This window comes from Oenanthe melanoleuca, chromosome 4, assembly GCF_029582105.1.
Source record: "Oenanthe melanoleuca isolate GR-GAL-2019-014 chromosome 4, OMel1.0, whole genome shotgun sequence".
Classification (NCBI taxonomy): Eukaryota; Metazoa; Chordata; class Aves; order Passeriformes; family Muscicapidae; genus Oenanthe; species Oenanthe melanoleuca.
Window position 1 is genome coordinate 18,291,154 of NC_079337.1, and position 23,825 is coordinate 18,314,978.

The 23,825-nt window shown below is 37.4% G+C and overlaps 1 protein-coding gene across 1 annotated transcript in view; it reads left to right on the forward strand.

The window, feature by feature from the left end:
* Positions 1 to 23,825, forward strand: part of GRID2 (glutamate ionotropic receptor delta type subunit 2) — a 662,777-nt gene that overhangs the window by 129,505 nt on the left and 509,447 nt on the right. Inside the window, exon 2 of the mRNA XM_056490497.1 lies at positions 7,994 to 8,149. Coding sequence (XP_056346472.1) covers positions 7,994 to 8,149 — 156 coding nt within the window. The remainder of the gene's footprint in view (positions 1 to 7,993; positions 8,150 to 23,825) is intronic.

Sequence of the window (23,825 nt, forward strand, 5' to 3'; positions counted from 1 at the left end):
GGAAAGAAAGGCATCAGAATAGATGGCTCATGGTGTGAGTTTTGGGGCTGGCCTGTGCCAGGCTGGGAGTTGAACTCTGATCTTCTGGTTCCCTTCTAATTCATTACATCCTATGAAGAGCATTGCTTGGATCAAAATGTTTTGCCTTCCCTCCCTCTGTGTTCCTCTTTCTTGCACTTGATAGCCAAAAATAACACATCAGAAAAAGGGATTGGCAAATGACAGCAGTTTTTTAAATGAGATTAACAAGATACAGCAGATGATTTTGACAAATTGTATCATTTGCTACATTAAATATAAGTGTAAAATGATGGTTTAGAACTTGAGAACAATTAGAAATATCTGTCAGGATGAGCTTAAAATAATTCAATGGTGATTGGAAGGAGTTTGTGCTTGTGCATATGTGCCTGACAGTATAAATAAGGAGGATAAGATCTTGGAGTCTGTTCTTTCCAAATGTGAACATAACTCCCAATGACACTGATGTGTACCCACAATTTGTTGTAGAATTAAACAGAAAAAAAATATCCAGTGTGCATTCTGGTATTGCAAACTGTCATAGCAGTAATTTTCAAAATTTCTTGAACTCCACAGAACTCCAGCACCTTTTGTGTGTAGATGAACTGACCCCAGACTGCCTCCAATCATATTAAAATTAAATTAAGGCAGTGCATAAACAACTGTTTCTATACCTTCAGGCTTGTGTCCCACCTTACCTAGAAATTCAATATCACCTTATAATTTATGGGTTTGACCTGCAGTACCTGAAGCATTGTCTCTCACTGCATGTAGAACTCTTCAGAAATGCTTAAAAATGGAGTCTTCATTTAATTTGTCAACCTGTCAAACCCCCCTTCTTCCAAGGCTTGGTTGGCATACTCCAGAGAGAACAAAAAGAAGTGTAATACAGTGGATATCCTCTTGAAGTCAAATAATTTAAAACAAATAACAGTTTTCAAAGCCAAGCAGAACAGTATTGGTTGTTTTACTTGAGACTGGGACATTAAAAAACAACCATGTTTTGGCAGAAAAATTGAGAGACATTTCTGTATTTAGATGACAACTGCACTTTTCTGACTTTGTGTATTTCAGTCTTTGCCTCTAGCAGTTTGCCACATTGAGACACCTGTAAAATTCTTTGTTTGTCTCTGTTTCAAATATTTCAAGTTGGAAAATGAAAACAGTAAAGGGAAGGAGTTGCTTTATCACTTCTGTGATATTCCAGTCATATAGCTGATCTGAGAATGGGTTTATTGCTTATAAAAGGAGCAGAAATGGACTGTGTGTTTTCATGGTGTAGCTTCCAGAGGGAGCAGAGGTGTCTTTTGCTGTGGTTTGGTAAGTGGTGCCACACAAAGTTGGAAGCACTGTATAAAACTCAGCAGTCTTGTTTCCAGATGAGACTTGAGAGAGACTATTCATAAACCTAAACTTAGGTTTGTACATTCAAAAAGCATTTGCTAAAACTTTGATGTGAAAAACTTGACTCTCCAGTCCAGTTAATCCCTGATTTAATTGTTGTGCTCAGCTATGAGGGTAGTTTCTCTTATTAACTCTAGTAATGTACAGTTATATAGATTCACCAGACTGCAGAACTAGATGGCAAGATTCAGAGGGAGGGTGGATTCCCTAGGAAATAATGTGGGGAATTTTGTTTTGGGGTGTTTTGTTTTTGTTTCTTTTTTTCACCCAAGTATTCTAATTAGGTGTTGACCCTGTATTTAATAATTTTGCTGCTGCCTTTTTGTTTTTTCCCCGTTACATTAAAAATGGACACAGTTGTTATTTAAGGAATGCATTCTGGAGATGGCTGCCATCTATATGCAGGCATATGTAATGTATGGGCACCCAGTGCCACTGATCTCAGGGATTGCTAATGATCTGGGAAAATACCATCTCTATCAGAAGCAGACATTTACAAAAAAATTTAAAAATTACAGTGGGCCTGATGTTTCTCTTAGTTGATCAGTCTTGTGTTAGTGGTAATCAAGAAACTGTAGAGAAGTTTTCCTGGTCTCATCTGTGCTGCTAAAAGTAACAAGTAGAATTTCCAAACATATGTGTAGGTTTAGTGTTGGCAAATGCATTCTCTTAAACTGATTGTTTTAATTTTCTTTTTAAGTCTGATGATAAATAGTGGAAAATATGTGCTAATGTGTTGCTCACTGTCTTTATTGTTCTTGTTAAAATAAAGTGATATTTAAAGTAGAAAGACAAATCTTACCTTTACATTTTGGTGGCCATGGAGACATTACATTCTTTGCAGAAGGAGATGGTGCAGGTGCTCCTCAGCCTACCCTGCTGTCTCTTTTAACATCATCATGGGAGCTGTGAACGCCTTGAAAAATTAAAATGAACAAACAAGTGGTGTTTTCAAAAGTTTCAGCTTGACCTAGATGCACTGTGGTGCTGAGATCCCTGTGGGCAGGGCAGGGAGCTCTGGGGAGCAGACACAGGAGGCTGACAATTCCACAAGGCCAGGGCTTTGCCCTGAGCCACAGCCCTGGCTGGCCCCAGCTGGGGCAGCCCTGCTGTGCCTGGGGGCTCAGGGCACGTCTGCTGGAGCTCCCTCCTGGGCCAGGAGGTGGAGGAGTTCAGCTGCCTTAATGCTGCACTGACAAAATTAAGCTTGCTCTGCTTTTCTGAAACTCAGTCAACTTAAAAGACGAAGGCGAAGCGTGCTCTTCTCCCTTTGTCGACAAAATCAAGATTTGCTTGCACGTACTCAGCTGCCCATTGGTCAATAGAGAAGCTGAACTGCAGCTCTAAATGTGTCACAATGAAATTTAGGGTCCAGTTGTATGAGTGCATGTTGAATACCATGATAATGGGAGCTGCATGCCCAAGGCAAGGTCTCTGTATGTGACTTCCTAAATTCCTGCATTACTTCAGCCCCTCTCTAAAACTCCTGCTGTTCCTCTTGTTGTTGTTGGCAATAATACCATTATAATTGGCCTACTGAAGCTGCATGCATACATTCAGTAAATCAGACAGGATAGTCTGCAATACACCTAGGCATTTGCCACTGCAGTTAAAAATGAATGGATTTGATACTGATTCTCCCAACCAGGCATTCAGATGGCGTAGAAATAACCTGAGATTGGGTTCTGCAATGTATCTGAGGATATCAAATACCAGCCTTAGGCCTTTAGAAATTAATGTTTCCTAACCTAATTTGATATTGGGTAGCTGGACCTGTGGCAGTGAGCTCATAGATCTGAAGGACATTTCAGATGAGATCTGCCGTGAAAAGTCAGAACTCTCAGCTTCCAGTTCTCAGCATTAACAGCATGGCCATCCTTCTCCCAGCAGCAGTGTTAAGTTTCTCATTCAGAATAATAATTCAATAGCAGCAGTTGAGAAAACACAGTGGAATTGGATTCAGACACTGGAAAAAGTTGGCAATATCAGTGGCACAAAAAATTGTTATACAATCAGGAGCTGCTGAGAGCATGAGATAGTCGCTCAAAAAGTCTCTATATAGACTTTCCCATTTTCTTCCTTTTTTCTCCAAACATTCCTGGAATGAACTAGTAAATTACTGGGCAAAGCATATATGGCTTTTGTTGATGAGGTGGCTGTGTGCAATGCTAGAAGGTGAAAATCAAACACGTGCTGAAATTGAACTGTGACCTCAATTCACAATGGCCTTTAATCCATGTGCCCTTTGAAATAAGTTACTTAATTTTCTGAGACTAATATGGGGCACTGAAGTCCAGAGATGTCATACTTTCATATGTAATATAATTATAGCACTTGAGAATGCTTCAAGCAGTGGACTTTGTCCTTTCTTAGTTGATAGAAATATGAACGATGGTTTAAATCTCTTCTTGCTTCATCATGACACATTTCTCTCACGTTTTTGTTTTCTGGACTGATTCCACAAGACTGCTCAAATCACTCTAGGAATAGCTGATAATATCTAATTTGGATTATTTTTTGTGTGTGTGGGGGTCAGTAGGACAAGGGATCTTTCAAAAGCCATTCTACTGGTGTTATTGGTATCTGAACTTATTGAGCTTTTCTCTGATTTGGTCTATATAAACTTAAAATGACAAACTTCTGGTGGCATGGCTGAGTGCAAATGAGATAGCAGAGAATTCTTTGCATTTAACTAAGCCACACGACATTATTGATGTGCTGAGGGTTTTTTAAAAGCCAGGGGAGAATTATGTTTGTGCTGTCCTCATCCAGATCCTGAAATAAAGCTAGAAGTAATGACATGCTAATAAAACAGGAGGGGGAAGCTGGTGCACAGTAGTTGCTGTGTCAGCATGCCAGCTCCTGATGCAATCATGGGGCTGCTCCTTGAGCATAGTTAGAAATGACATGTTTAGTGTCAGGCCACTTCCAGCTGAGATGAGCAGCAGGCCTGGAAGAGAAATGAACAGCATTACTTCTTTATCATTTTTCAGACTTTCTCCCTTTATAAATAGTGTTGCATCATTTTTCTAGAGAGTAAGTGCCCTACAATATCTATGGAAATAATTTTCTTTTCTTCCTCAACTGTTACTACTTTCTGTAACAACTTTTCATATGGCTAAAAGGGTTCATTCAAGACATGTACTCCAAGTAAGTTTGTGGTCATCCCAGTTCTCTCATTTCCAGCTCTACATGAAGAAATGAGAGAGCATGTAGGTCTCACTAGGAAAGTAGTTTTCAAGTCTGATACTCTTTATTTGTTCATTTGTGTTGTTTGCCTTGGGTGAATGACAATATTTTGAAGAATGCACATAAAACTTCAGGTCTTGGCAGGAAAATATTATACCTCATAAGGCTTAAGTTAACCTTAGTTTAAAGGTTGCATATGGAGCTAGATGTAACAGTTTTGATACACCTCTTTCACATCAGAAAGATCAATCCTGTAAACTAGAGAATAATTCCTGAAATGACAGAGAAAGGAAAACATTCCACCAATGTTAGCAATGTCCAAACAAACCCTTCCATCTTTTAATTTAAATGGCTTTTCTTTTAGAAAACAAGCAAAAATACCTCTTCCACCTCCATCTGGAATTTAGAGAGATGTATAGACAAGTGAAAAACAACTGAAACAGACATATAATTATTTATATATGAGAGTAGTAACAATTTTAAAATAATTCAGGGAATTTAGGCTTGGCTTTCTTTTGTTTCTAGGATTTAAATTTTATATAACTACTGAAATTAAATTTTGAGAATCAATTGTGTAATAAAATTCCTCTTATCACTTTTTGAAAGTATAATGCATGAGCTGCTGTGCACTGCCATCTCCTGAAAGGAACAAAGTAATCTTTATTATATCTTAAAAGGCTTTTTGTGTAGGGAAGTTAGATACACTAATGAATAAGGCCTGAATTTCTAAAGGAAAACAATCTAATTCCTGCTTGGATGCTCAGACTATGATCATCTGTGAACAAACTGTGTTCAGAACTGTGTTATTTAGCATTTTTACAAACTATATTTAGAACTCTTTTTTTGCAATTCACCTATATATCTATGTGTTTTACTTATGGAAAAACTCCTACACTAACATGTTTGATGTTGGTTCTGTGAGGTAGTTTCTTTAAAATGTCAGATACAATATTGGTTATAGGAAAAATTGTGAAATTTGCATCTGAAATATGGAGCCATAAAAACATAAGCAGTGGTCAGAGCAAAAGTGGAGGCATTGTACTCAAGTGGGAAAGAGCAGCATTTGTGAAAACAGCATGGAGTTTGATCTGAGTCCTTTATACATTCAGGTGCTGCCAGAGGTAGGGCTTGGCAGGCTGAGAAACTGGAGAAAAAGCATAGAGTTTATTAGGAATACCTGTGTGTGAAAGACAGAAGATTGTCAAGAAGGTTAATCTGTTGAGAACTTGGATGGATTCACCAGTCCAGGGTTATCTTGGCAGCAGCCCTCAGTTGCCCAGTGGAAGGGCAAAGGTGCTGAAGGGCATTTTTATGATGACACATGCAAAAGAAACCTAGTTACCTGGACTTGGCTGTACCCTCTACTCAATAAATGACCTGGATTATTTTGGGCACTGTGCCAGCTTTTAGATGTATTTCCTATCTGTTGAATAAGAAAGAAGCTGTACTCTGCAGTGTTGGCTGGAAGATCTTTGTTTTGCCATGCTGTTGTGCATGTGTGTGTGCATGAAAACTGTATGTTCACTACTTTACAGTATAGTATTTGTGGCAGAATTACTCTACAGGGATAAAATTTGACTAATTGCTGTAATTATTTTCCAGTTCTTTTTTTTTACCCCTTAATTTTACCCTTGTTACTTTGTAGCCATGCAGTATTGCTCCTTCAAATGTTTGCAGGACTCTGTCATTATTTCCAGTGTAGGTGGAAACCCTGTGTGGGTTTGGTTTGAGTTCCACGGGAATAGAAACATGCTTTAAGACATGTCTTGGACACAGCTTTTTTTCTCCCCTTAAATGCTTCATGTACCCACAAATAGCTATTTTGTGGAGAAGACAGGATTTGCAGCATCTTGCATACCAAGCGTGTTCTCGGTCATGTGCAGCTTTGCTTTGTGGGGCTAAATAAAGCAAGGGAAAACGTAACGGGGGCAAGGGGAAAGAAATGAATGTTTTCAACTGAGATTTGCACAGAGATGACAGGTGAATGAGGTGGAGAGGTACAGAACAGCTGTTCCAGATGGTAGGAGCTTCAGGAGGGAAAATGCTGGAGTCAGAGCGGTCAGATTGTAGGAAGAGATGATGCTCACCAAGGATGAGTGGTGCTGGCAAGGAGATGAGTGTCAGAGGTCAGTGGGAAAAACACAGCAAGCACTGGTTTCAAGTTTATTTATCTTAAAGTAGCCGTTTCTTCTAAATGAATCGTTTTCAGTTCTTTCCAGCACTTATTGTGGGTGTTTACCTGCAGTCATCAGTGATCAGCGTTTTCTATTGTCTTTGCTTGCCTTGACATTCAACGCCTTAGCTGAGCTCTGTATTGACAGCAGACACTCAAGAATAAATAAACACACTTTTCAAAAGTCTGCTTTTGAAGCAGCCCTTCTGTCTCTCTAATCTACTGCCTGGAAGTAAAAGTTTTAAAGGTGCTTGAAAATCTAATAGCCTTGATTTTAAGGTTTAAAACAATCTAGCATTTGTCATAGGACTATAACAGTGTAATTGAAGCCATCTCTGGATAAATAGTTCATACAAAAAGCACGTGTGAAATGATAGGAAATCAGTGATGTTAAAAGTGATGCTACAGGTTTTTTTAAACAAGCTTAAAACCCTTAGATTAGTCTTCTTTTTCAGTCCACCTGAAGAACTGGCTAAATGAGAGTTGGGCTTTCTCACTCTGCCAGCTCCTCTTGAGTTTATTGGTTCCCTGTTTACAATATTCTGCTTAAATGTTTTGAAGAAGTAGGCAGAGCATTCCCTTTCTGTGAGACTTATAAAGGCAGAACTTATTTTAATTAACTGTTTAAATTTAAATTTAACTTTTTGACTTCAAGAGTCAGACAATTAGTTGGAATTATTTTGCAAATCCTTAGAGGTATTCCACTTAAAATAATTTATATTGGCTGCTGATCTGTCCGTTGATGGTGGGTGTTAATTCTACTTCATTTTCCCAGTGTTGCCACCTTTTTAGGCTTATTCTCACATTGTTTGAATTTTATATTTTTCAATTGGCAGCAGACATGATATTAAATGTAGATCCTAGCCCACTGTAATCATTCAGTATATTAAATGGCACCTTTGGAAGAAATTCAATTCTCATTTCATGGCCATGTTCTTATACACATAATTTGCTTTATGCCTAACTAGTTTTCCCTGATATTTCTAGCTGGAATCAATGCTGCCCTTCAATATATGTCTTAAATTATGTCAAAATTTAAAAATTCTGTATAATTGTGAAGCAACTTCTGGGCTCTGGATAGAAAAAAACTGCTCTTAAGGAGTGAGTTCTAGCAAAAAAAAGTCTTAGGTGCTTATGATGAATGCTTTGGGATACTGCAGGTGAAAGGTACAATGTGATTTTTGTTCTTTTTCTTTCTTTTCCCCACAGGGGCGATTTTTGATGAATCTGCCAAAAAAGATGAGGAAGTTTTTCGAATGGCAGTAGCTGATCTCAACCAGAATGATGAAATCTTGCAAACGGAGAAAATCACATGTTCAGTGACATTTGTGGATGGCAACAATCCTTTCCAGGCGGTTCAAGAAGGTAGGACAACTAAGAGATTTCCTACTGTTGTTTCTTCTGTGACTTCAAAATACTATTCTGATAGTTTCCTATCTTTATGGGAATTTGTCGTTTTTGTTGGCTTCTTTTTATATGAAATATCAAATAATGTATTTAATTTTGGATTTAGCTGCTTTGATTTGTGTGGGTCCTAGTGACTTATAGCTACAAAGTCAGCTTTTTATCTGTTTTCTATGTATGGTCTGTTGAAATGTGGTAAAGAAGTCAGACACATTTTACCTACATCTTTCCTCTTTCCAGGCTGCTTTGAACTTGTCAAAATGGTGACTACTTTCTACTAATTTTTTGTTTATTTTTGTGCAATTAATGGCAATTTGTTGGGAGACATAGGATGTTGCATGGATAACCTTCTCAGCCCACACACCTGGAAAAGTTACATATTTTAAAGGAGGGATTAGAGAGAACTTGGCTCAAAGTTGGCTGTGCCCAACATGATTTTGTTCTCAGCCTGTCCTTTGTGTCATTCCACAATTACTGGACAAGGGATGACGACATTGCTTTGGGCTCCTGTGATAGTGGCAGGATGATAACAGAAAATAATATTTGAAATCCCTCTGAGCTGGATTAGTAAACCACTGGTGTGACTGAGCAGTTCTCTGGAAAGACAGCTGGGAGAAGTCTTTTGAAATATGGATTCAAATTTGGGGTTTAAGCATTTGTTATTTCTTTGCTCTTCTGGAACAGTAACTTCTGCCTGAGATGACAAAGTTATTTATTGCAAGTATATTACCAAACTTTTCTGAACAACAGAACTAAATTTTGATGATTTTCTAGCTCTGTATTGCCACTTGAGATTTAAGGGAAATATGCAATTAGTTGCTTTGATATTCGTGAAGTCACAAGTTTGGCTTCAAGGGATTATTAACAAGGCAATGTTAAGAAAAAGTGTTTAATGCTTTTTTTATTTTTTTTATTTTTTTATTTATTTTTTTTTAACAATGGTGTTTTTAATTTTTGAGAATTTAGTGATTTAGTAACTTTTTTGTTAAATTTTACAAGTAGCTGGATCAGTGTAATGAGAAGCATTCAAGTCTGTGCTTGATATGGTTGAAGCAGAAAAATATGTGATTTTGAAGGTATTCCAATTAGAATCAATTTCATCTCTTTCAATCTGAAAAGGCTAACATAGAAACTGGAACTATCCGATACTTTTAGAATTCAGAGGGGAAAATGAGATCAATCTTTTTAAGATTCTTTCTACACTGTTGGTATTTAAGCTTTTATTTTTCCTTTTTTTTTTTTTTTTTTTTAAATCCAGGATGGATAATGCTAGCTGATTCTCTGCTCTTAGCATTAATTAACTCTGAAACTTAGCAATTAATTTCCTGTATCATTGTGGTGGTGTAGTTGGAAACTATTTAACGAAATTATCTTTTAACTACCTTATTTGTAACTTAGAGAAACTAGTGCCTAGTAAAGTAGAACATCCAAGAGAGCTAATGACCCAATATTTCAATATTCAATTATTATTTTATGCAGAAGTTGTGTTTTTCGTTGTTGAAAGTATAGTCAACATTTGAAATGTGAACATAGCAGATCTGACATAAATTTAATTACTGTCTGCTGGGGGGTGAAAGGTCTGTTATGATACTGATGAGTTCAGTGTTTTCCAGTAAATCTGTTTTTTGTAAATACATGGTCAAATACAACTACAAGCCTAGCAAATATTGTATTCCCTATCTTTTAAGGGCCCTGTGTTTTGTTTGGAATAATCCAAGTAAGGAACAAAAGCTTTAATCTTTTAAACGTATGTATTGTGGCGTTTTGTTGGCTAAAATATTCTACCAGAGTTATGTGTTTTATTATAACTGCACACAGCAGTTATAATATTATTACATACAATAATAGCAGAAGCTCCAGTGTAATAATTTGATTATTTTGCACCAGTTTCTTGCCTGTTTCCTTTTGTCTGTATCTCTATGTCACTCGTTCCCTGGTCTTAGTTCTAGTTCTTATAAATGTTAGTTGCAGGGAAAGGGACCACACTAACTTTCTGGCATATTGGCATGGTTTATAACTTGGACAAATGCTTAGCAAAAACGCACTGTACTGAACACCAGGAAAAAAGTTCATTTAAACAGGCCATTCTGGTCTTTTATTTGTGAAAGAAATACTAGGACAAGACTAAATCTTATATTTTTCCATGAGAGATATTCAGTATTCTCAAACTTCCTTTTTTTCATGCAAGCATGAGCCTTTCCTTGGAAACATAACACCACTGAGTCTGAGGTCCATGGCCTTCTCCTATCAAGCAGAGCCTAAATGTTCAGAAAATATATTATTCATTAAATTTACTATTTGCTTTTTAAAAATATTTTCATATAAACTCCTTGAAGTTGGCTTTGTTTTAGGCTACAGTATCTGGAGTTTTTAGGTTTTGACTTTTTTCTTATATAAATTACAGAAGAACCTTTAAAAACCCCAACTTGTGATGCTTTGTAAAATGCTTATCTAAAGCATTATATTCATAATAATAGCTTAAAATTGGTCTAGATTTGTCTTTAAACTACCCTTTTCAGTGAATAGAGAAGAATAAAGAATTTGCCTAGGACTGAACCAAGAAGTCATGAGCAAAGACCTCATGAAACAAGACATTAGGTACAGAGTTTTTTTTTGTAATGATGCAGTAATGGACTACCTGCATAATTTCTTTTATTTCACTTGATTATTGAAGTTGGCAAGTAACTACCAAACCATGTAAACAGAAATACTCAGACACTTTATAATGACCTTGACATGTAAAGATAAATAATTTGAGAGGATTGACAGATTTGCAGTGCAATGTTCTTCCCTCTGAATCCGTTTCTATAAATTATTATGGTGCCCTTAAACGTCTTCCCACTTGTACCTCAGGGCATCTTTTGAACAGCTCTGACTGGGGGGATGATGCTATAGCAAAGCTGAGTGGTTTTATCCTAGAAGACCTGTGAATGACATGCCCCATAATATCACTGGGAGTGCCCTCAGGGACCATTTATAGGCACGTTCTAGTGCACAGAAACAGGAGGTGAAAGTTTTTAAGTCAGGAAAATTAGTCTTCCTTTCTGTTGGCCACAGAGAGGGCCAAGAGCAGGTGTGGCTCATCCCATGCCCTTGTGGAAGCTGCAGCCCAGTTGCTGAGATTTGTCCCAGTGGCACTTGTGGAAATGTCCAGCATGGCAGGTTCCTTCCTTTCTTTTGTTCTTTCTTTGATACAAAATGCTTCACAATCTTTGCAGTACTCTTCTGTGTGGTGTCTCAAAATATTTGTGTGTTTGTGTGATTGAGAGAGGAAGAATATTGTGACTGGCTTTTTATGCTGTGCCCATGTTGGGTACCACAAAGGAAAAGCAGAAACTTCAGTGTTCTTTGTGTATAGATATTGAAAGAAGTAGGGATAGTCAGGTATTACGTGGTAGCTAGGCAGTGATTTAGCACTATGAAATAAGGAATTATGGTCCAGATCCACACTGGTGCTAATAATATATATTAGTATAATCTTTACTTCCTTTCCTGTGAGGCTCCAATTTATAGCAGTATTTAAATAGGGGTGGGACAGGCCTTCAAAAGGGTTTGAGTTCTACATGTACTTAAATTGTAATTATTTTTTTTATGAAAGACATGCTTCTCTCTTTCTTTTCAATGAACTCTTTTCTTTCACTGGGAAATTTGGTTGAAATGAATACAACACTTATTTTCTCGTTTGTCAGAAAAATCACTCTTTTCTCTTATCTTTCTCTTAGTTTTATTATGCTGGGGCTTACTTCAATGCACTAATAATTAAAGCTTTAATTTTATGGTTCAGAGCCTGCTGTTTCTTCCAGTCCTTAATTTATCATGAATAGTATGGCCATACAGTAGCTGAATGGCTGATGGAAAATGTGGGATGGCCTTTGCATTTTTGTGGCAAGTGGAGGGAAGGGGTGGCTTTGGTAGCTTGGACCAGAGGTAACACCTGGGCTCGTGCTGATTCACATCCTTGAGCAGCAGAGTTTCCTCAGCCCTCGTGCTGCCATTTCCACTTGCACACTGGGAGTTATGGAGCAAACTCTGCAGGGTTTGCAGTGCTTGAGGCATCCACAGCATCTGGAAAGTAGTCAGAGCTCTGCCAAAGTCGTGTGTCGTCCTTGGAGATCCACTGGCCATGTTTTAACCTCAGGGCAAAGATTTTCTTTTAGTCCTGGTGGTTTGTTTTGTTTTTAATTTTACTCCTTTCTCCTAACTCTCGCTTTTTTTCTTGTTTTGACAATGACATTTTACTTATCTTGAATAATAATTCTGTCATAATCCAATGTTTTCTTCTACATGTTACCTATAACATGTGACAAATAGATTTGACCGATGATGTTTGAAATTAACTTTCTTGGACGCATTTTCCTAATACAATCACATATATGTGAGGCTTATTTTTTTTTTTTCCTAACCCAACCTTTTTGTCATTCAGAGTAGTCACCAGAGTATGCTTACAGACACCAACTCAAGCCTTCCTAATGGCTCTTGAAAGCTTATTGTGATCAGTGAAGTAAATAAGGCAGTGAGTCATAACTAAATGGGATTCAGCTGTAGAGCAACAGAGGTTTGTAGGGCAGCAATGTGTATGAAGGTCACATGCAGGATTTTATTCAAGCAAAGTTTTATGGTCAGAAATTACAACCTGATGGATGCATCTGCTTTGGCCTTTGGGACTAGATGAATGAAATAAGATTGTCCTTTCCCATTTCTCTGATCACTGTAGAAATCTGTTTAAATCCACAGATTTCATGGGTTGCTAAACTTCCTTTCACTTTGTGTCACTTATTTCTTGATATTCCTCAGCCTTCCTTGTGCTGTTTATTAACCAGTACATGTTCAGTTTGAGATTAAACCTTTACAGGGTTGAACTTCTTCAATGCCCCTTCATTTCATTTCTGATTTGCTTTTTTATTTCCTGATAAAATGGATTTTGATGTGAACAGCTGTACTGAGGAGGAAAAGAAGTCAAGTAAGATCTGAGCTTTAAAAAGTCAAGGAAGAAGGGGAGGAGAAGCATTTCAATAATGATATGAAACTCCTTTGTAAAATCAGAAACTGTTGGAAGTGTTTTCAGTTGCAAATTGCTTCTATCATGAGCACTTCAGACAATATGATAGGAGATTTTTTGAATTACCTGTCCTCTGTGCTTTCTCATAATGCACCAGCAGTTGCAGCACTTTGCTCTATTCTCAAGGTGCTGGGTGAGGAACCTACTCCCTTACCAAGTCTTTGTTCTCATTGAAGTCTTGCTAACCCCACAAAATCCATCAGATCTCCAATCTGCATGAATGTACCACGGGAGTCCAAGTGTTGACAGCTTAAGAAAAAAGATCTTGCTACATTTGGTGATAACTTCCTGGTGGTTGGGAAGGCAGTGGTTGCATGGGGGAAGATCAAGAAGAAGGGAGGAGTGAGCACTGATGGAACTGGAAAATGGACATGTAATAGAAGCTTAGTTTAGGATGAGCAGGATGCACATTTAACACATTTTCAGCAGCAATTTCAAAGCTCTTGTGACCTTTCATTGCCCAGAAGTAATCTACTCACAACATACTGGAGGCTGTAAAAGGAGGTCAGATTTATCCTCAGAAAGGTCTCAGACTGTACAGCTGATGCAGTAATTGCAAGACTTCCATCACTCCTCCAGCCTTTGGATTTTGAGCCCCAATGTTTTCTAGTTCCTAATTCTTTCTGTAGTAGTGTTTTCTTTGATTGTAAGACAGCTTCCATTATCTTTGTTTCTAGTTTGAAAGCAAGCTCTGGCAGCTGTGAACTGCACTAGACTTTCAGATACTTGAAGAATAACATCATTTATATTCAGCTCTGAAAAATTTCCCCAAACCCATATAAAATAAAAAAAAAAAAAAATTAAAAAATCAGCTTATCAAAAGTGCCTTTCTTCAGGATAGTTTATAGCTTAATTTCTCACATGGTTTAGATATTGTGGTGGTTGCCTTCTCTGCAGCAGGCTTTCCAAATTGCTGAGCCAGAGGGGAGGATGGAGCCTTACTCCAGTGCAGTCTAGGACCAGATCCTGGCATCCTTTAGGTGCTGTTGTAGCACCTAAACCCCACTGAATGTCCACTTTATGAATGCTGCATGTTTGTTGTGGTTTAAGGGAAGAATACTAGTGTTTCTATGGAAACCACTTTTCTTCAGGTGGCCAGGAGACCTGGTAACATCCCCTGCTACACTTGGCTGCATTGCAGCATTCAGGTGCAATGCTGTGGCTGAAGGTGTTTGTGCAGGGCCACACATCAAACCCAGGACTTTGGTGCTTCAGGGTTTGCATCACCTACCCCATTACCTCTCTGGGGTCCTTCCCCCACCTCTGCTGTCTCATTACTTGAAAACAGCAGGAATGTCTTTCCTGATGCTGAAGCCGTTTGCCATTTTTGGTTGCCAAAGTTTGGCTCGACTTAATTTTTATGGCAGATTTTGACATTTTTTTTATCAGATTTTCCACTTTTAAGTGATAGGCAGGAATTTTAATAGGCTTGAAATGATTTCTTTTCCAGACTGTTGCTTGAAAAACATGTGACTGTGAGACCATTAACCTCTAACCCCTTTTAAAAAGGTGGATCAAATAAATGAATAAATAGACACTGGACAAGTGTGATGCCTTTTGATGGTGAGGTGCAGAGTGAATTTTATCACATTATTGTAGGAAAAGTTGGACAGACAGCTATTCTGCAGTACTTACAGTTTAAATCTGGATTGGATCATTTCTGATTTTGCAATAGATGTGTTTCCACTTGCAGTTCACAAGTGCCCAATATGTGTTTTCATACATTAAGCACAGAGCTTCAGTCTGCTGTGTTAATGTACTCTGACACAGTGCTAGGGGTTTACTTTTAAGAGAGTTATGCAGATTGTGATGTGATTAAATAATATCAGTAGTATGTTCAAATGTTTAAAGCCACTGTGCCTGGAGGGTTTTTTGGGGTATTTTAACAAACAGAAGCATAGAGACAAAGTAAATGAGAGATGCTTCATCTTCCTGGATGCCAATTATTTAACTAGCCCCCTGAGCTATCAGTCCCCTAAAGTAATCTCCTTAAATAAGTAATGGACACCCTATCTGGATTTCCTTCTCATCTTTTTGTGAAGCAGTGTCCACTAAAATCACCAGAGCAGTCAATCATCACTGTCCAAGCAGACATGTGTATTCCCAGACAGGTCTCACAGACTGCAGGCTTGCAGCAGGTTGTGGCTGCTACCAAGTAATGAACTGCTGCATTCAGCTGTTTTCTGCTATTCAGGGTCCTCCTGAGTCCTCTCATAAGGTTAATTGGACATTTTGCTTTTGTTTGTCCTGGCTAAATTCTATGAACTAAGTCCAAGTCACCAGGTCCTTTTTTGACCATAGAGTTTGGGTAAAAACATGGGTCTGACTCCTTACAGATCCATATTTGCTGCATCTATTTCAGTGCTTGTCTAAAAGTTAATGGAGATAATTAATTTTAATTAATTCGTTTCTTAATTTAATTCTCCCCTTTGAACCTTCCTTGCACTTCTTCATTCTCTTCTCAAAAATATTTTGTTTTATTTGCGAGCTGGTTTTTTTGTAACCTATTAGCTCTTTGGTCACTGTGTTCTTAGTAAATAGAGCAGGCTGTATGTGAGGCAATTGGGTATTTGTGTGCTTCAAATAATTTTAGATGTACTCCTCTCACTCTCTTTCTCTCTCTCTCTCTCTCTCTCTGTATTACCAGAGACAAAGTGTACTTTATGGAGGACAGTAGTGTTTTAAAATCTAATTTTGGTAATGAGGAAATGAGCCATGACAACTCTGGAGGTGAAGCCTGAAGTGAATTATGAAGGTCATTCTCTTAGATGGGGGAATTAATTATATTTTAGCTTAGTTCCTGTTACTTAGACCCTTTGTATTGTACACTACCAAGTAATTTTGACTAAATATCAATTTATGAAATATTATCTGGGCAAAATAGTGCAGTTACAAGGACAGATTTTGAAACTACCAAGAGTTGTTTTAAAACACTAATCATATCAGAAAACCATAACCTTCTGTGTTATCTTTTTGAAAGGATGCCTGCTGTGGGATTTTAATGCTCATTCATTCTATTGGTGAGCCTTTAGCTCCTGTGATTACAGGCTCTTCTGAAACTTACTTTTCTCCTTAAAATCCAATCTCCTGAAATTCTTCATTGTGTAGTCTGAAAGAGTATTGAAGTGAGCCAAGCCACTCTGAAGGGTGCAGCACCTGCAGAGGGCAGATGAAGCAGGTAGTGTTGATGGTAGTTATAAAGCATTTACTCTGAGCCTGGAATAGGCATGGGAGCCTTGCAGAGCCTTTCATGTTCTGTTGACACACAAGTGGGAGTTTGGGCTTGGGATCTTTATGTAAGGGTATAAGGAATTAACACGTGGGGCTTAACTTGATGTGGAAATTAAGCACCTGCTTAAAGGCTTTCCTGAGCAGGGATATACTTAAGCAATCCCAAATCAGTGACTTAATTTTCTTTGGCAGCTGGTATTCATTATTTTGTTTACTTTAGGGGCTTATTTTTTCCAGAAACTTGTGGATCTTTTCAGCATTTTCACATCTTTTACCTCTGGTTGTCCAAATCTGCCAGGTGATCTGTAGCCACAAAACACAGCTAAACAAGTAAAAGCCTACAGAGGTTTGTCTCCTGACACTTTCACAACAAGAGGGTTGTGATGTACAGGGCTTGGTCATCAGAGTCGCAGAGAGCTCAGAGATTGCAGTTTCCTGTTACAGGTAAACAATTTGTGTCCCTCCCGTCCCTTCGTGACCTGGCCCAGGGCAGGAAGCCAGCAAAAGCTACTTTGTTTTTCAGAAATATTAAGTGTCTTTAGCAGCAAGCTGTGACTCAGTGGCAAGCCCTGTGACAGCCAGCCCTTGCCAAGGGCACGGGAAGGGAGGGTGAGCTCCCTGTTCCAGGTGCAGCCAGATGTTGGAGCAGCTTGCTCTAATGTTGGATGCCAGGAGCTGAAAATAAATGATCATTAGTTGTCAAATGCAGAAAAAAACCAGCCACCCTAACAGGAGAGCCTTTTGCTCTTCTAAAGTGCCATTTCAGTGAGAAAGGGCATGAAAATTTTATTTCCTGAACAGTGAAGATGAATGCTTTGAGAAAATAAAATCCATTCAGACTTATCAGAAGTTAAAAAAAAAAAAAAAAAAAGTTGCCTATGTTGTAAGAGTTAACATTCTTTCCAAGGGGTGTGATGTGAAGAGTGAGGTGATGTAAAAAAGGGACTTGTCAAGGCATTTGTAAAGAGGCTCATTAGTTCTCCTTAAAACATAAATTTTGAGTTTCTTCCTGAGGTCTTGGCTAATCCTACTTCTCTGATAGTAAGGAAAAGGGGGTAAAATGGTATAGATGAAGGAATAATGCAACACTTGGCTAGCTTACCTTTAAATGTATTTTTTCATTCTTAATTTGTCACTGGTGGATCAAATGCTGAGCCAGAATCACATTCTTCTGTGTGCTTAACTGGTTGAGTTCCAGACATCATGGAGTAGAAACTGGTTAATGTGGTGGGAGCAGGAGAGAGTCTAGAGATACCTACACAACACAGGAGCAAGCAGCACCTAGCTCAGCTGGGTTAGCAGAACACAGTGAACTTAGAATAGAAACAACTGGGTGTGAAACAAGCCTCTGAAAATACTAACTTAAGAAAATGGTTTTTAAAGTCATGTTCTTGGCTGTCTGAGTTTAAATGGCATTAAAAGTTGTATTGTTCTGCTTTTATGTTAAAAAAACCCCAAACAACCAACCACAACTCAAGAAAAAACTATAGAGAAAAATATTTTCCTGTATTTGGGAAAGCATGAATTTTCTTGGCACTCTTTGTTAATGATAACTGATTCTTAATACAAAAAAAATGTACTTTTCAATAGCAGATAACAGCATTATATTGAGAGTTACTAGAAATTCGGCACTCGAGAAGATTTTTCATTGATTTTTGTTATTTGTAGGATTAACATTCCAAAAGGTCAGCATCCAGGCAAGCTCCAGGCACAGTTATTGACTGGCTGTATGAGTCCCACTCAAGTCACAATTTTTTAAGCATAAAGGATACTTATTTTTTAATATTTCTCTATCTACCATGGAGAACTTCTCTAACATTATTTTGTTTCTTTTTCTCTGCCTAGTACTCATGCCTGAAACTCTATTATTAAAATTTATTGTGAAGATTTGTTAGGTTTTTTTTTCAGAAGGAAGAATAACTGGTCATAATTCATGCAAAGTACTACTTAAACCTTCTGAGCCTTTAGATCAGTAAGACTTGTTCGAATTTGGCTCTGAATCTTCACAAAGTTCCATAAAAACCAATTTGACAGGTTAGGTTGTGTTCTATAGCATCAAAATTCTCAATAATTGGTTTCTGCATATAAAAAGCAGTTGTGGTTGTAACAAGTGAGTCTGGCTATGGCTTTTCTCAGTTACTTCTCCTTTCAACAAACTTAGCAAGAAAGGCAGTGTGTTTTAACATACTTGTTTTAGCAAGTTCTGTAATCCTAAGATTCCTTGGAATTTGAGTACAACTAGCTTCAAAACTCTAAAATGTATTTAAAAAATATATTTGATCATGCCAAGATCACCTCTCAAGATTTTCTATGTTCAGCTTTTTTCATGTGCAGTCTAACTTGATGGGAGAGTTGGAAATTTCTGTGTATGAGCAGATGTTCCTTGTGGAAGCTCCAGGGGCTATGGGTAGTGAATATACTGGATCACCTTCTATTCCTAGCCAGAACAGACTCTGGAGGAGTGCAGGTGGTATCTGGAGCCTCCTTTGGCAACTGCTGATGCTCAAACTCTGACATGAACTATGCCTCAAAGAAGAGTTTTGGACTTGCTTCTTTATGTAAACAGTGCCAGATGTTGCTGCAATTGGGATGACTTTGAAAGACAAGATTCCTTGGTCAAACCTATCAAAAAGTTCATGTTCTGTGATGTTTGTGAGGGGTGCACCTTGAGAAACAACCCTTTCCAAGTGGAAAAACACAGGTGGAATCAGCAGCTTCTGAAAGAGTGAGAAAGGTGTAGTCCTTTCTGCACTCTTGATGTTAAGGACATTCTTAAAGCTAGTTACACATCAGTGTATTAGTTTTTAAGCTTCAAGTTATTTTCTGGAGCTTCTGCCTAAATAACAAGAATAATTTTTTTGTTATTTTACAGTATTTATTGCTTTACCAATTGCCACCTTGTAAGAGTAGGTTCCATTTATCTTCTGTCAGGGATTTTTAAATTCTGATTTTTTTTTTTTTTTTAATTATTTGGCATTTTGAAATCTGTTTTCCTGTGTGTTTGTGCTCCATGCCTTCAGCTTGTGCCCTTTGTGCTTTATAGACCATATTTTGGTATTTTTCTTGAGGAAAAACTTGTTGTGAACAAACTTGGCTTGAAGTTGCACTCACCTCTTGCATGGGAAGGGAATTTAGGGAGAAAGGCTTGGCTTTTCCTATTACCAGCAGTAATAGTAACTTGGAAGTTTGTCCCCTTTTATTTTTCATATCCATTAATGTTTAATGCAGGGGCCAGCTCATGTAGAACCCTCTTCATTGTCTATTCATTGGCTTCAAGACTTGGACTTGATAATCCTTGTGGATCCCTTCCAGCTTGGAATATTCTGTGATTCTTTATCTGAACTGGAGAAGCAATTTATTTTGCAACATTAAAAAAAGTGATTTCAAAAGTATCTGTGGATGAGTGATTTCCTTTGATAATGAAAAGCAGAATTTTGAGTAGCTTTCCTTCATGGGAATTCTTGTACTGCTGAACTATAGTATGTTCCTCCACAAACAGCTTCCAGAGAACTTTTTGAGCTTTTCTTTAAGGGATGGCCTCTTCTATTCTTCTCCCTTTTCTTAGTTTATTCTTTTTGGTTTTTTTTCTGGATGTTCAGTGCTTATATCTGGAAGTGTTTGCTGTATATGGCCATTTTTAATGGCATGGCTATATAAGAATCGAAAACAAAAGTGCTTGTCTTTATCCAGCTTTAGGAATATGAAAAAATCTTCACTCTAAATTACCTCTGAAAATCACTATGGCTACTGATTCTTGGAAAGATCAGGCTCAGCAAATCTTTCTCATAACTTGAGTGTGATCAGTTGTGTACAATAGCAAGCTGGAAAATATCACATGTAAAAAAATCCATGGGTTCAACAGTGTGTCTGTTACAGTGATTTTATTCAAACTCAAGGCTTTAAAGATAAAAACAAAATGGCATTTGTAACACTAGGTTACTGTATTTTTTTTCTGTGTTGCAAAATTTCCTTGCTGCTGAGATCTTGGTGAGTGTCACTGCTTGGCAGAATTAATTTCAAACTGCAACTCAGATTCTTCACAATGCAAAAGGGTGTGCAATATTACAAACGGTAGTTGAAATATGCAAAATGTAAGAAAGGTCTGTCAAAAACCAACAAAAAGAAAAAAAAGTAGGAAATGAGACAAACTGTTATTGTATGTTTTCAGGTAAGATTTCTTTCTCACAAATTGACAAGTTGAAGTATGCCACTGAGGTGTAGGAAAAGTGAGGGTTGGTAAAAAATGAAGAATGTGGAAGCAACATTTAAAGATTTGTTTGTGCCTTTCCAAACATGATTGATATGTGTGTTATAATGCAGTGGTGTTAAGACTAGAGATTTTGATAAACCATCCAAAGGAAAAATGCAAAAAGTTCATGATGACTTTTTAAATGCTTTTTCTGGAAGATGTAGAAGCCAAGTAACAACAATGTAAGTATTTATTATGTGTATTAGAGCAAAAATGGCTTGAAGACCACCTCCTCAGATTTTGGATGGTACAGGTGACATGGAGCCACTCAGAAAGCAGCACAGGTTTCATTGCAAGACTCACATTACTTGTGTAAGAGGAGTTGAACATTTTTGAGGAATGGACATCCCAGCTTGAAGCAAAAGATCTTTTAATGCAATTTTTGGTGAGATGTCTGCATCTCAAGAGATCTCTGCTTTTCATTCAGCTGCAGGATTAGAGAGTCAATGCAAGTTCTCTTATCTAGGAAATTATTACTTTCTTCAGCTTTTTAAATTGCTTTGTTTCTTGAGGTGGATTAGGATGGCTATTTTGGTTTCAAAAGATAAGTGTAAGTCCTTAGAATCATACTACTTCAGACTTCACAGGCTTGGAGAACTTTAGAAGTTTTTGGGGTTGACTGTGTGTGGTAGACTGGAGGAGTTAATAGACTTTTTGATGAAGCCAAAAGAGTTTAGTTCTAAATAGTTATCTCCTGGAGAGAGGTGTGTTCTATAAAGGATATGGAAAAGCTGGAGGGAGAAACAGCACAGATGTTTGTGCATGCAAGTATCTTTCTTTTTGGAGTCTGGAGAAGAAAAGATTGCAGCCTCTGAGGGCCTCACTTGTGATGCAGTAAAGAACTTATGCAAAATTAACCACACTTATTTTAACTGTAAATATTTATCAAGCAAGAGTAAATGATATCATCCTAAAAGTGTATTTATCTGGGCCTTTTCTAAAAGGAAATGAAAAAAATCTTTTAGAGAAACATGAAATTCACCTGCTTGTCATGAGTTGAAAACTTTCATCTAATGTGCCTGACAGATTCAGGATCTCCCTTTTTTTCCTCTTCTCTCTCAATTTCTATTCAGGACTCTCAAATTCTGTTAAAGAGTTGAAAAGCTAACTCCCATGGGGTTGAGTTGCACTCCTTCAATTGATGTACAGATCACAGAAAGAGACATGAAGGGTTTAAGCTTAATTCTCTAGGTCCCACTTTCAAAATAGAAATTGAGTAGAAAGCCATGCCTATAACCTCTGTTGGACTTTGCAAAAATCTGAACAATGATACTGCAAGAACAGGTTTGAATTTTTCAGCTAATACAAAGAATCTGAAGATATGTCTTCAAATCAGTTAGTCTATAAATTCTTGGTATTTATAACCAGCAACACATTAATAGAAAAGAATGTTCTGTAGTTGGAAAAAAATAGTTTTGGGTAGAGATGTGTGTGGATACATATGGCATATTAACTGGTGATAAAATTGTTGTTTTTACCAAGCCTACAAGTGTATGCATGATGTTGTCTTCAAATGCATCTGTAATTTTTTCTGTTAAACCTACCACTGTAGCAGCAACTTGAGCATCTGAAATAGCTGTTTCCCAAAGCTTCACCTGGCATAAAAATCACTTGGCAGATGTATCTGCCATGCAGAGTCATTACATCTGGCAGCTGGAATATATATCTGGATCGAGTAGATTGCAGTTTTGGAAATATCAAATTTTTGGAAAAGTAAAATATGATTCTCTGGTTTTATGTTACACTTGGATGACAATGAACTTTGAAATGTTTACCTGCTTCTGGTAGTTTGTCTGTTAACTCTTGTAGAGCCCACAGTCTGGTTATTTTGGAAATTTTCTTTATCTATGGATTCATATAATTTTATTTTAATAATATAATTTTGTATTTAAAGTCTCACTATAGAAGTATGGGGAGCATAAATATTTAAATGGCCTACTTTCTGAGATTTACCTTTGCTGTTTCCAGGCTGTCTCTTGAAATAGTTGAATCAGTTTTTGTCTTTTTGATGACTGTGTTCTGGACATCACTAAATTTAGGAGCACATGATCCTTGGCTGGGTTCCCTATGGCAGATTTCCTCATTACAGATGAGCAGGGCTAGTAACAAGATATTTACAATGGGAAAAAGGGGGTTGAAGGTTACTTTGTACCCAGAGAAATTTATTTGTGTAAGCTAGGATATGAGTTAAATCAGAAATAACTGTCTTATCTAATCTTAAGAATTGCTGTTTTGGAAAAAAGTTCTTAGCAGATAGAGCCTAGACTGTTCAAATTTTGGGCTACCTGAGATGCAGTTTCACCAAAGTGTTAGGAGAACATGGCAAAGAATCCTTGAATGTTTAGGACATGATGCTTTAATTTTCTTCTTGCTTAATATTTTCATGTGTGTAAACTCATGTAGTTTGGAGATGGGAGAAGAGGGCTAGGAGGGAACAGAATAAAATTTCATAGTGCTCCTTGACATGGAATTTTTCTTTCTTTGATTTAGTGCTTTACTCAGTTCTCTTCATGTACAATGTGAGGTTTTGATCAGCATTTAGTTTTCTGCAGAATAAGTAACTTAGATTTCATTCCAGACAAACTGTCTTGCAAGTTAACCTGGCAGCTGTTCTATGCATAGCTGTCCTTTGAAGCAGTCTTGCCTCTCAAGGTAAATAGCAGTTTATGTAAAGACTTATTTTGGAATTTTCCAAAATATATCACAAAATATATCTTTCCCCATGAGTGTAGCTACACTTCAGCTCAGCCTTTTACAGTTTTCAGAATCACTGGTACCAATTATAACCTGTTCTGAGTCTATAATTTTTCATTATTCTCCTTGTGTGGTTGAAACTGCTGTGAGAGTCCTGTAGTTATCAGGTCACCCTCCTTCAGTACTGCAGAAGTAACACCTTTAGTGTTGCAGAAACATTGCCATTATTTCAATTTTTATTTTAAAAATTAGCACCAGCACATTAGCAATTATTTCTTTGGCTAAATCTTTTAGGATTCTTGAATTATGGACACTTTGTTTTACTGCTTGGGAAGCATTTGTCATTGCTGAATGAGATTGTTTCCAGAAAATGATAAACATATTTTGAAGATACATCCTTTTAG